We start from the raw sequence: 13047 nt of genomic DNA on the forward strand, positions 1-13047 counted from the left end.
CAGGCCAAGGGATTTACTACGCGGTAGTTTAGGTAACTGGGCTATTTTTGAAAAGAACACACTAGACCTAATTTGGTCAAGGTTGGCCTGGGTCAGAACGTGAAACGGTCACAGGTTACCTGCACGCTGGGCTCCTTTGCTCTCCTGCACTTAGCCAACACCGCCGAAGTCCATCCTGGCTGACACTTCTTAACGACATTTACATCACTTAGATTTCGCTCCCTGTCTCGCTGCAGATACTGTCTACCATTTAATCGTACTTTTCTTTCATTCCAAGAATACCCTGTCGGATAGGATCCAAGATGAACCCCGAGTGGTAAGTTGTTTGAATGTCTGCCTACTACGTTTTAACAATGATACGTCTGCACTCCGGATGTTGCTTGTTCCAGCGATATGGTGCCTCCTCTTCATTTATCTGCCTTACCTACGCAACTCTGATATATCCTTCTTGCTCAACTGGCTAATGTGTTTAAAACTCAGAGTGCTCTACCCCCATGCCATACGCTACTGTTCCTCTCGAAAGGCCGAGTAATTTGGACTGCCGTGTCCTAACCACATGGATAGATACGATTACCTCTTCAAACTCCTCCTTATCGGAGATTCTGGCGTTGGAAAGTCTTGTTTGCTCCTTCGATTTGCCGATGACACCTACACAGAAAGCTACATCTCTACTATTGGCGTGGATTTCGTACGTATCCCGACTAACCGTTTTGTTGTTTTTTTGGGGGGGGACGCTTCAAGTTGTCCTCAAGCATTCATTCCAGAAAGCGAACATCAGTATACTGACAGCTCCCTTATAGAAAATCCGCACTATCGAGCTTGACGGTAAAACAGTGAAACTTCAAATTGTACGAAGACTCGGAACACTTCTTCCCATGATCAAATATAGCTGACACGGCATGTAGTGGGACACTGCCGGTCAAGAGCGATTCCGAACCATCACATCGTCTTATTACCGTGGCGCTCACGGCATCTGCGTTGTATATGATGTTACCGACATGGACTCTTTCAACAACGTGAAGCAGTGGCTCCAGGAAATCGACCGTTATGCGACCGAAGGTGTCAACAAGCTGCTTGTGGGAAACAAGAGTGATATGGAGGATAAGAAGGTCGTGGAATATACTGTCGCGAAGGTCTGTAGCCACCACCCCATACCAGCACAATCGATCAGTAACCCCTCTCTGCGTTCGCTCACGTAATCTGTCTAACTTGCGTGTGCGCCTTTTAGGAATTTGCTGATAGCCTTGGAATCCCGTTTTTGGAAACGTCTGCCAAGAATGCGTCTAATGTGGAGCAAGCCTTTTTGACGATGGCTAGACAGATCAAGGAGCGCATGGGCACCGCGACCGTAAACAACAAGCCAACTGTGCAGGTTGGTCAGGGACAGGGTGTCCAATCTGGATCTGGTGGTGGCTGCTGTTAGACGAATCATGACCCAAAATCACTATTGCCGAACACTCCCCTTTGGCACAGGGCACAGAGAATCATCCGTGGGGCTTTGGTTTGCTTTGCAAGGTTTGGTGGCTGTATTCCTTCAGCACGGTACGAACGAACGGTGTTGACCGGTTTAATTAGCTGAGGATGAGTACGGGGGGGGGGGTATTTCGATTCTCCGCGATGCTTTAGCCGGCTTACTACACTTTGTCTTCATACAAGATCATTTTTTGAGGGATTAGCACCCTGTCCCTCTGCTTATTTTTCACCCCGACACTTCGTTCTTCCTTGCTTTCTGCTTACTTTCTGTTTTGCGACTCTACTGTGGGCATTTTTACTTCATTTACTTCATGTTGCTTAGGTTGGATTCCTTGCGTATCTTGTCGGGCTCAATTAATAGGAAACGCATGAATGACTTGTGACTTACTGCTGTGTGGTAAATTAGAAGTTATTAAACCTTTTCTGGCCATATCTAATCTGTACCTCACCTAGATTGAACTAAGAACTACGGAGAACGCTATTAAAACTGTGAAACCTAGACCTGATGCACTACCCGGCTTCAAGACACAGTAGTAGATGACTCTACACCTGACTCCTCGACCGTATTGTTCCCCTGAGAATCAACAACAACAACCACAAAAAAAAAAAAAAAAAAAGGGTGGGAGAACGAAACAAGCACGAGCGCGATCGTCCGGGCATCTGATTCCTTCATACGACCTCCTAGTATATACCGTAGTATGTATAATTTCAGCAAGATCACATGCAGGATGCACCGGTTCCGTAGTAAGCACCGACATAGATTTCCCAAGGGTTTCATTCATTACTCGTATAACCAAATAGAAAGCAACAATGAATCAAGATCTAGGTACAGAGTAGGTTCTATCACAGTGAGAACAAAAAATCAACCTCGGTCAAAGACCTGGTGAAGCCTGACGTGACAATCAGACGTCGTCTTTTACCGTCTCGACCACGCCCACACCGTAACGCTTGGAAATGGTTACCAGATAGGTACTACTACGTACCAAGAAGTAACCCGTATAGGACTAACCGCGAAAGGAAATAATAATAATAATAATAAAAAAAAAACATCTGATACTGGTGAAGATTTTGAGGCCATAGAGGCGAGTACTTAAGCAAACTACCAATTGCTTTTTGTAGCTTCTACGAGGTTTCGGAAGGAGAATGGGAAGACCGTAAATAATCAGCCGAGGTATAGGGATTCGGCAACGTCATGAAACCGGGCATCATTCCCCAATCCCCAGTCGAAGGAAGCGATCCAAGCATCTTCACTCTGTTCGAACCACTCCTCATTTATTCCGATTGTAATTCGTATACCACTCCTTTTGACACCTCCTTTCAATTCTTTCCTCATTTGCCTCCCTTTCTTTCCACCTCACTATAGCTATCAAATCCATCGCATATTCACACTCCTTCGCGTCCGAGTTTGAAAGGATAGTCTCCGTATCTCATTATGTCTTTATCGAAGGTCGAGGATCCGAAGAAGGTCGCTGCAGCTGCAGCTGCACAACAGAGCGACAACATAGCCCATGCGCTGGCGGGCGCTGGAGGTGGGATACTGTCTATGGTTTTAACGTGCGTGCATGAAACAGAGTCCGTTTATGCTTGAGAAGCATAATCTCACATGGCCTTCTTAGATATCCGCTTATTACGCTTTCAACTCGAGCGCAAGTCGAATCGAAGCGTGCAGAGTCTTCCACCATTGATGCGATTCGCCGTATCGTGCAAAGGGAGGGAATAATTGGACTTTATTCTGGTCTTGAGTCGGCGTTGTTTGGCATCAGTGTCACTAACTTTGTGTATTACTACTGGTTTGAATGGACTCGATCGGCCTTTGAGAAAGCTGCCGAGAAAGCGGGTCGCTCAAAGAAGCTGTCGACAATCGAATCAATGATTGCTGGTGCGATTGCGGGGAGTGCTACTGTCCTGCTCACCAACCCGATCTGGGTTATCAACACCAGGATGACCGCACGCAAATCCGCAGAGCATGACCCATCGCTACCCGGTGGCCCTAAGAAGCAGCCGGCCTCTACTTTTGGCACACTGATGGAGCTGCTCCAGAAAGAGGGCCCAGCTGCACTTTTCTCCGGTGTTCTACCTGCCCTTATCCTGGTGATTAATCCTATTCTGCAGTATACCATCTTCGAGCAGTTGAAAAACATGGTGGAGCGCCGCCGCCGTATGACACCAAAGGATGCCTTTTATCTCGGCGCATTGGGCAAAATCCTAGCCACCTCAATTACATACCCTTACATCACAGTGAAGAGCCAGATGCACGTTGCCAGTAAGGAAGGACCCAAGGAGAGTTTGAATGGGAGCTTGAAAAGAATAATCAACGAAGAGGGCTACACTGGATTATACAAAGGCAAGTTGACCATCTAGCCGATGCGCGCGCCGATGCTTATGATTCTACAGGAATCGGACCTAAGGTCACCCAAAGTGCAATCACCGCCGCATTCTTATTTGCATTTAAGGATGTTCTATACGACTCAATGGTGACCCTAAGGAGAAGCCGTGCTGCCAAATAGACAAGATTGTTATAGGTAGTGAGATGGCCCAATGGGTAATTGGGGTTGACAGACTTTTTAACGACCAACTATACCCCACTGCGGAGCAGTTGTGGAATGGGTCTGTACCCCATGTTTCCAAAGATGGCATTGTTGATTTAAATTCTAGACCCTGCCAGTCTATCTAACAATGGGGCGTTTTCTTGTACAGCCTTTATACAGTCAGAAGGTTCCTGGTGTGCAATACGAGCCGTGCATAAAGCCAAAGCAATACCTAAATACTTCTACTGGGAACGACCATCGCCTGTTACCTTAACATGGAGTAGGATGGTTCTTTTAAGTTTTGTATATAATTGTTCATGCATAATTAGATTCTCTCTTGCCTTTGTAATTTCGGGGAAATAACATATAACATATCCAGGTCTCAGGCTTTCAGCCTCCGCTCTTTTAGTTTAAGTTTTATTTTATATCGTATCTCCCAAGTTCCTACTGAAATTGTAGGTTAATTTTAGTTAACTAGTTAGTTAAGTTACTTTTAGTTGTTAATGTAATTCCTGGTCGGTTCGTGTATCCCGGTCGGTTCGTGCTTACCCCCCCAAAATCCATGCTTGATTAACTTTAAAGCACTGTACAATAACTAAAAGTAATTTAAATTAAATAAACTAAATTTATTTATGATTTAGGTATCTCGTCCTAGTATACCCTTTAATATTATATTCAGAATATATTAATAGGGCTTGTTTAAGTATAGTTAAAATTAGAAAAGTACTTCTACCAGTACTATCCCCCTCTATCTCTAATTACTTATTTTTTAATAAAATTAGATTCCTAGCTTCTTAAAATAAAAGATCTTCTGTAGGAGTTATCTAGTACTTAGAATAACCTTTTTTTTATCTATTACTCTTAATAACTATACGGAGAGTGCAGTTTTTATTTACTAGTAAGCTAGTATTATAAATAATTTATTTATAGCTCTTTATAAACTTATCTAGTACTTACTTTAAGAGAGATATAGGACTTCTAAATCTATTTTTAAGAAACTTCTTAATTAAGAAAGCTTTTTAATATACTTAACAGACTGTATAAGATATATAGAATTAAAAGAAAGAAATTAAACTACTCTCTTTACTAGAAGAGGGGATTTTAATTATTATATTTAAGCTTAACTTATCCAGTACTATATAAAGATTAAAGAAGACTATTCTAGTTACTCTAAATTTACTTTTAATATTCTCTATAGTAAAGACCTTTTTATAAGCTGCTGGATAAGCCTTTAAGAAATCTAGTTTATTAATATAGTTATATTCTAGGTATTCTTTCTACTTAATAAGCTTACTATAAGCTCTCTTTAAAAAACTAAAATAACTAATATCTAGAGGTTACAGAAAGTAAGATAAATAAGTAGATATATAAATTAATATAATATTATTTTCCTTATATATTATATTAAATTCAGGTATTAGATAGCTTCTATAGCTATCTAAAATAAGAAATTAATACCCCTCTCTTATACAACTATTTATAGCTAGAATAAAGACTTTTTAAAGCTAATATAGACTAATTATATCTATAATCTATCTATTAATATTTATTTTAACTTTCTAATCTTCTAGAATTACTGCTTTATTAAACTATTCCTTAATATAAATCTTTTTTTTAAAGATAATAGTAGAGGGTATTAACCATCTTCTTAAATTAATATATTTAATAGTTATAATTTATTCCTGATTCTCTAGCTGTATAAGCTATAGTTTACTAGATATTCCTATTCTAGAAACTATCTTTATTATTATAATAAGTCCTATAGCAAATCTAGTTTTATTAAAATTATAAATATCTTTATCTATAATATTATACTAATCTTTAGCCTTCTATAATTTATTAAAAAAAGTATTAATAATCTTTGGATCTTTATATAGTACTTTTTAGTAATTAATCTTTCTAATAAATCTATTTTTTATCTCTAGATAATATTTAGTAAACTCTATTACTTAGTTCTTTCCTACTAGCTTAGGAGGGGTGGCGGAATTAGTATCTAGGATAATATTAGCTATCTCTTATACTTAAAAGTACCTTAGAATAGTACTATATATATTAAGTAATACTATCTATACTATTAATATATCCTCTTATCTTTTAGATAGCCTACTCGTGTAGTTATAGAGTTCTAATTAAGATTAAAGTCTCTTTAATTAATTATATAGGATTTAAGGAGGTAGATTATAAATTAATACAGCTTAATAAGTATTCAAGATTTTTTAATTTTTTAAATTATTAATAGTATATTGAAGTCTACTTTTTTACTTAATTAATTCTTACTTTATTTTACACGCTTTTTGTGATATGGTGGCTAGTTAAAGTTAGTAGGTAGTTAACACGTTTGATTTTTTAGAGTTGCACGAACCGACCGGGATACACGAACCGACCGGGAATTACGTTAGTTAGTTAGTTATATCTTTGTCATCAAAGTTTGACCGCCTACGGTTTATGGTAAAAGTGGCTGTCGCGTTCACGCGTAGGTAGAGAGACAAAGCAAGCTAACTCTCAATCCTTTCTCTTCCTCTAATCACTTTACCAGACCTCAAGCAGCCATTAACACACTGAAGAATTGAGCATAATTACATGCTAATCACATAGCTTTCTGAGTGACTAAAGGTAAAGGCGATCGTGTTGTCTTAAATCCTTACCTCGAGGTCCCCCTCCCTCATGTGAGTCCTTTTAGGCTTCTTCTTCCTCTTCCACTTCAAGCTAACAATAACCCTGCTCTAGGCATTGCCTTTATAATAAACTGTCCTTGGTTTTCTACAGCTAGTGGCTTTAATCTCCCACATATTGATATATCTAGGAACCACTTGAGGGTAAATCTAGATATTATGGTTATACACTCTAAATGAGAGTGAGACACTGCCTGCTACGCTATTCCTTGGGCCATTGATACTATTTACCTTTAATAACACCTATAAGGGTGTCTCTGGAAATTTTTTGTTTCATCAAACAGGGCACACATGTTTCGTCGCATATCCAATACCCCTTGCGATAATGTATGTTCTAACCTGAGGATCCTGCATCAAGTCGAGACTAGGTAAGAACCTCTAATCAGCCTAGCCCGGGCCAACATATTAATGTTGTTCCCCCCCAATTATACAATACAAATAACACGGAGTCTAGTTAAAATGGGAAGAGACTCTCTTAATTCTCGAAATTCTATAACCTCGACTCTCCTAGGGTCGGATGACCCCTCCATGATCAAAGAGTCAGAAGATCTACTCTCGAAGTTTATAAGAGGGGCATCTAATGAGGCACGAGATGCCTTCCTGCAGCCTCAGAACACGGGGAGTCCAGTCACCAACTTAGCGACCGAGAGATCAAAAGCCCGAGTGAAGATACCCAGGGGAAATATTCAATTACGCCCGCAAAGTAACTCACGGCCAACCGAGCATGTGCCACCAAAAGCTCCTGCCAATCCGGCGTCGATGACCAAGCGAACAGTTACATTACCGTCACCCAGGAGAAAGCCACCGAGCTCGCAAAGAAAGCAGGCAGCCCAATCACCATCGCCTGATAGTGACGTACCACTACCAGGGTCCGCGGTGATACGACGCTCTGGTCGTTCAAGAGCTGGCCCCACCAATTACTACGAGAAATTCCCCCTGCTTAATAGTGAGGATGAGGGGAAAGTGCAAAAAATCAAGACCGTGCCAATCCCGAGGGGTCCGCTACGGTGCCCCCGTTATGGTATCCCTTCTACAACACCCCAACCCCCTGCGAGCAGGATTAGTAGACAGCAGAATACCTCATTCAGCAGTCTGTTCCAACAGCGGGAATTGGGTGCACACTCGAACCGGCAACTATATTCGCAATTCACTGGTGGTTTCAAAGTGTCAAAGGCATGGAAGGGTGCTTCGAATGATGTTGTTTCTCTAGCATGGTCACCCGATGGGACCAGATTCGCAGCAGGTGCTACCGCACAATGTGATGAGCATATGATGGCGTATAATAGAAAAAATAATCTCCTGTTCGGAAATCTCACCAACAGTGAACTATGTGAGCTGCCAGACCACTGCATACCACGTCCCGGAGGTACCGGCTCAGCAAGCCACGTTGTGAATGATTCTCGTCTTTTCATGAGTGTTACTGCTGTGCAGTGGTTTGAAGACACGTTATATACTGCCAGTTATGACCACACCGTTAAACTATGGGATACTTCAAGAGGGAAAGCTACGTGTCATAAGACCCTGAAACACGACTCGAAGGTGATTGTTATGGCACGTTCGAACTTCGCTGAAAATATATTGGCTACGGGGACGCATATGATTGGATATTGGGACACCAATGATGCTGAATATACAGCACTCGAATTACCACGTGCGAGGTCAAGAAAAGAGATTGAGTTGGTACCGACATCAATTGCATGGGGGTCTAGTCACGCAACAAAGGACTACCTCCTCGCAGGAATGTCCGATAAGGAAGATGGTGTCGCTCAATATGGACTTCTTGCTGCATTCCGTTTTCGGGAATCATCCGTCGGCCCTGAGTACTTTTCACCAAATTCACAGAATGTTTTTGATGTTGCCTGGCACCCCACCTTACCCATATTTGGGGCAGCTTGCACTGCGGGTCAGCAAGTTACCCGGGGCACCCGGTCCGTTGTGAACATCTACGAGCCATTGAGACTCAAGTCTCGGGTTTTGGAGCTTGATTGTCCAGCTTTGGACATGAACGAAGTGACGTTCTGTCCGGCTAATACAAACTATGTTTCCACTAGCTGTACAGACGGAGTCACGTATGTCTGGGATATGCGCAACTGTGGCGAAATCGTTCACAAGCTCAAACATGGAGCTCCCTTGAATCAACTGGATGAAACGGTTCCTAGAGAACAAGCAGATACCGGCGTCAACATGCAGTTATGGGGCTCCACATCTGACCAGTTGTATACAGGCGCTTCAGACGGTGTGGTAAAAAGGTGGAATATCCTTCGCGCGCCCGATGACGTGCTTGTTGAAGATACGGCCGCTCTCAATGAAGGAATCATGTGTGGAGCATTTTCACCGGATCAATCTAATTTGCTGATTGGAGATGTTTCTGGGGGAGTGCATCTTCTATCTAATAGTCCGTTCTGTCCAGACGATGCACCAGCATTCATTTTTAAAGAAAGCCCTCACTGTGTTGAGCAAGAACCGGATCCGGACTCTGGTGTTAGGGCTGCTCAGGATCTGGTTTCATCAGGGCAAATTGAAATTCACCCTGTGTTTGGGCCTGGCAAAGGCCCTCACTATAAGGGCCCGTTTGCTGCCTGGGCACGACCAATTGGAACGTCGCCAGAACCAGAACGCGTGGCATCCACTCAACTCGCAGATTATTATACGGTACGACAGCTCTGTGGCATGCCCCCTCAGTATCGCGAGGGCTTGAAACCTGAAGCGCGGGAAGAAGTTGAAGGGCACATAACGCTTGCAACAGTACGCAACCAGATGCGTGGTCGGAACAAGAGGCGGAATCCAGAGGCTGTGGTTATTAAAACTGAGTGTGTTGATGAGCATGACTTCATTGATCTATGCAGTGATGAAGGTGTTGATGAACCCGCTTATAAGATTTCACCGAAACGCAGGCAGCCGGTTATATCGACACCTGACAGTGTTACTATTGAAGTCATAGATCTTACCGGTGACTCGGATATGGAGGATTTTGCAAGCTCGCAGACATCCTCTCTGAGATGCTCTAGACGCGGGGGTGGTTCGGTTCGTCCAGCTATTCTTGATGACCATGAGCTTGAAGATGACTACTGGTGGCCCGATAGCAGCACGATAAACCCAAACTTTTCTGAGTAAATAGGATAAGCTGCGGGTGTGATTATACAAGGCACAATAGATGATGGCTTTATCTTGCATTATGTATATAACATGCATGGATTTAATGATAATGGTTGGAATAAAGCGTACTAGAGCTTCTACAACCCACCTAATACTTGTAAGGGGTTTGAGATTACTAGGCAGGCGTGAAATGTAGCCAATATAATAGCTAATAAAAACGCGGTACAATTTGTGCGGGGAAAGGAAAAAATAACTCCAGTTTTCAATCATAGAGTTTATTTAGGCCAGCGAGTGGTTACCAGTAGTTCCCAAAATGTTCTCAATTATTGAGATCTCAGAGGTTTTTTGCTACAACATATATTAAATATTAATTATACGCTGAAGTCATTATTCATGCTAGTTTTAGGTAGTTCAAGGTAGCTCATTACTCCAGTTGTAGGGCTGGATATCAGCCTGAGTGACGTCAGTTCTGATTTTCACACTTTGCAGGTTGCCTGGGCTCTTATATGTTATACGCACAAGTACTTTCGATACCTACCGTATCTGACAACATACCTGATCCTGTATTCAACATCCAAATATGTTTCTATATTAGCGGTGGCTTAGGGGCACAGCCACACAGTAACCGCAGCTCCCAGTCCCATTCAAATACTAGTACGTAGTAGGACGGAGTAGGTAACAGAATATCCGGTCCACCAATAACATCGTAGCAGAATTCCCGTGGCAATCGTGACTAAAGGGCTATATAAGACGGCCATGACAATCCCCGCACCTCACCTACACCACTCTTGCATTCAATACTTGGCCTATCACGCGAACTTTCCATTTGTATTGGCACCTTAACATTTCCATCACTTCAAGTACGTCTTCCACTGGAGCTACGATCACATTTGAATACCCGGTGCAATCTTAAAGAGATTCGATATACTTTTTGATGTCGTTCGCCCCGCCGCCTGGACCCCCTCCTCCTTCTGTCCCGGAGGGGTGGACAACACAGTTCGACGATACATATAAGCAATGGTATGCATTCCATCACTTTTACTCTTCCTCCTCAAACAGGTCTGACCCAACCCTGCTCTAGGTTTTTCATCAACCTGACCACAGGCAAATCCCAATGGGAGCCACCCCAATCCACCCCAGCACCTACACCACAAGCCCCAGCACAAGCCCCAATACCCGCGTCAGAGCAACCACACGCAGATCAACCAGGCGCACCGCCGCCCTCATATGAAGAATCTGGGCCCGGCAATCCATCCACCGTCGCCGACGCTGAAGACTTTGGCAAGAAAAAGGCCAATTACTTCTCATCAAACAATCCATACAACGGCGAACCGGCTTCCGGCCCGGGAGCATCTGGAGCAAGCGCCAAAGACACCACCGAAAGCGACGCCGCGCTAGCAGCGCGGCTGCAAGCCGAAGAAGACGCAAGGTCCAGTTCCACAGGGCCTGGCACGGCAGCAGGCTACTACGACAATGACACCCCACATTCTCCAACATCCTCCTTCCCAGCGGGGGACAGAGATAAAGGCAAAGACAAGAAGAAGGGCTTCTTCAGTAAGCTCATGGGCAAGGCTTCATCCAGTCAGGGATACTCCAGTCGCCCGCCGGCAGCGTATGGAGGATACCGCCCCTCTCAACCCGGATATGGCGCTCCCAGTCCTGGTCCTGGGTACGGGGCCCCCGGTGGATTTTACCCGCCCCAACAGGGATATGGACCTGGGCCTGGCTATGGCGCTGGATATGGGCCGCAGCCCGTTTACGGATACCCGCAGCAACCCTATTATGGCGGGGGGATGCAGCCGCAAAGACGGCCAGGTGGGGGGGGGATGGGGATGGCTGGTGCGGCGGCGCTGGGTGTAGGAGGCGGGTTGCTTGGAGGTGCGCTCCTAGCAGATGCGATTGACGACCACCATGACCATGATGATTATGGAGGCGATTATGGTGGTGGTGGTGGAGATGACTTTGGTGGAGGTGATTTTTAGTTATACCTGTAACTTTAGCCATAACCACCGGGGTTATGCACGTATTATGATGGTTCTGTAATGGTATTTTGGAGGCTGTCTGTTATTTGCACTGGAATTATATAGCAGCGCGCATGTAGCGTCTGGCGAACCCTTACCCTGGTCCTATCTATACCATACACATACCTACTTCCAACTAAATATACACCAAATAACACTCCTTGGGCGGCTTACCTCCTCCGCGCTCCTCCCTTATTTTCCCTCCCAGTCGCCGCACCAGGACCAGAAGACACCGGAACAGGTTGTGCTCTGGGCGCAGCTCCAGCCATCCACCCTGCAAGATCGAAGTTTGCGGGACCACCACCAGCCATTGCATTCTGCGCACCAGCCATAGGCGACGCGCGAGACTGTTTCTCAAATTCCTCACGCATTTCGGGGTCCACTGCGCTCAAACCGTTAGCAACCCACATCGTAAGATAAACAGGTAGAACACGACTAGGCTAAGGGCAAATGCAGATAAGAATGACTAAACATACTGTTTTCCATGAGCTTGGGCATTCCGAAGGTAAATCCCAGCGCAACAAGCGCAAGCAAAATCATGGGGTTTTTGAATAGCGACAGCGGCGAGACTACCCGAGAATGTTAGTTAGCACAAAACAATATATTGACTGTCTGAACAGCGCCTCCGAGAAAGCAAACAGCATGCAAATGGAGGCGATTGGAGGGGCGGGAAACACATACAAGTCTGTCGAACTTCATAGAATCCCTTCCTCGCAACAACCTTCAAGGCAACCACCACACCACCGGAATCCCCATGCCCGCTACGAACTTGCACATTCGCGGGCCTCAGGTACTTCTCATCTCCGCGATTGCCCCACTCATTGCCCCGGAATGTCTCCCAAACACCCTTCACATACCCTCTCTCGTCAAGATCAACTCTTAACGGTGAAAAAACATATTCCGACGATCGAATATCGAGTAGGTACGAACCCGAGAGGTCGTCTCTTTGGGAAATCTTGTATTCAGAAGAAGCGACCCTAGAGAAGACAAATGTTGCGGAGCGGGTAAGGGGTGCTTTCATGGGTTTTGCGAGGGTTGTCGAGGTGAGTGTTGCATGGGTGTCGGCGGGCAAGGAATGAGGGTTTGGGAGGAGCGGGGAGGGCGGAATGGTGAGTGTTAAGTCTGAGAGGGCCGGCGTTATTAAGAGTAGTAAGAGAGAGAGCGGATTCATAAGATGCATGTTGACGAAGCTGAAACTAGAATTGGTAAGTTCTTGCCGGAGTGTGCTGTTGTCGGAATGACAAACTTGGGAGGGAA

The 13047-nt window shown here is 44.3% G+C and overlaps 5 protein-coding genes across 5 annotated transcripts; 4 read left to right on the forward strand and 1 right to left on the reverse strand.

The window, feature by feature from the left end:
- Positions 1-302: 302 nt before the first annotated feature.
- YPT1 (Rab family GTPase YPT1) lies at positions 303-1423 on the forward strand (the record flags this gene model as incomplete). Its single annotated transcript, XM_041693810.1, has 5 exons — positions 303-313; positions 565-688; positions 801-848; positions 906-1133; positions 1229-1423. The coding sequence occupies 5 exons, from the start codon at positions 303-305 to the stop codon at positions 1421-1423; spliced, it is 606 nt and encodes a 201-aa protein (XP_041559703.1).
- Positions 1424-2905: 1482 nt separating this feature from the next.
- Positions 2906-3980, forward strand: pmp47 (putative peroxisomal membrane protein Pmp47; the record flags this gene model as incomplete). The annotated part of the gene is made up of 3 exons (XM_041693811.1): positions 2906-3027; positions 3090-3817; positions 3868-3980. 3 exons carry the CDS (start codon positions 2906-2908, stop codon positions 3978-3980), a joined length of 963 nt encoding a protein of 320 aa, XP_041559704.1.
- A 3152-nt stretch (positions 3981-7132) lies between these two features.
- Positions 7133-9787, forward strand: APUU_60559S (WD repeat protein; the record flags this gene model as incomplete). Its single annotated transcript, XM_041693812.1, has 1 exon — positions 7133-9787. The coding sequence occupies one exon, from the start codon at positions 7133-7135 to the stop codon at positions 9785-9787; it is 2655 nt and encodes an 884-aa protein (XP_041559705.1).
- A 916-nt stretch (positions 9788-10703) lies between these two features.
- Positions 10704-11751, forward strand: APUU_60560S (uncharacterized protein; the record flags this gene model as incomplete). Its single annotated transcript, XM_041693814.1, has 2 exons — positions 10704-10789; positions 10851-11751. The coding sequence occupies 2 exons, from the start codon at positions 10704-10706 to the stop codon at positions 11749-11751; spliced, it is 987 nt and encodes a 328-aa protein (XP_041559706.1).
- A 209-nt stretch (positions 11752-11960) lies between these two features.
- On the reverse strand, positions 11961-12970 carry APUU_60561A (uncharacterized protein; the record flags this gene model as incomplete). Its single annotated transcript, XM_041693815.1, has 3 exons — positions 11961-12172; positions 12267-12359; positions 12472-12970. 3 exons carry the CDS (start codon positions 12968-12970, stop codon positions 11961-11963), a joined length of 804 nt encoding a protein of 267 aa, XP_041559707.1.
- Positions 12971-13047: the final 77 nt, after the last annotated feature.

The sequence above is a fragment of the Aspergillus puulaauensis genome, chromosome 6 (genome assembly GCF_016861865.1).
Source record: "Aspergillus puulaauensis MK2 DNA, chromosome 6, nearly complete sequence".
Taxonomy (NCBI): Eukaryota; Fungi; Ascomycota; class Eurotiomycetes; order Eurotiales; family Aspergillaceae; genus Aspergillus; species Aspergillus puulaauensis.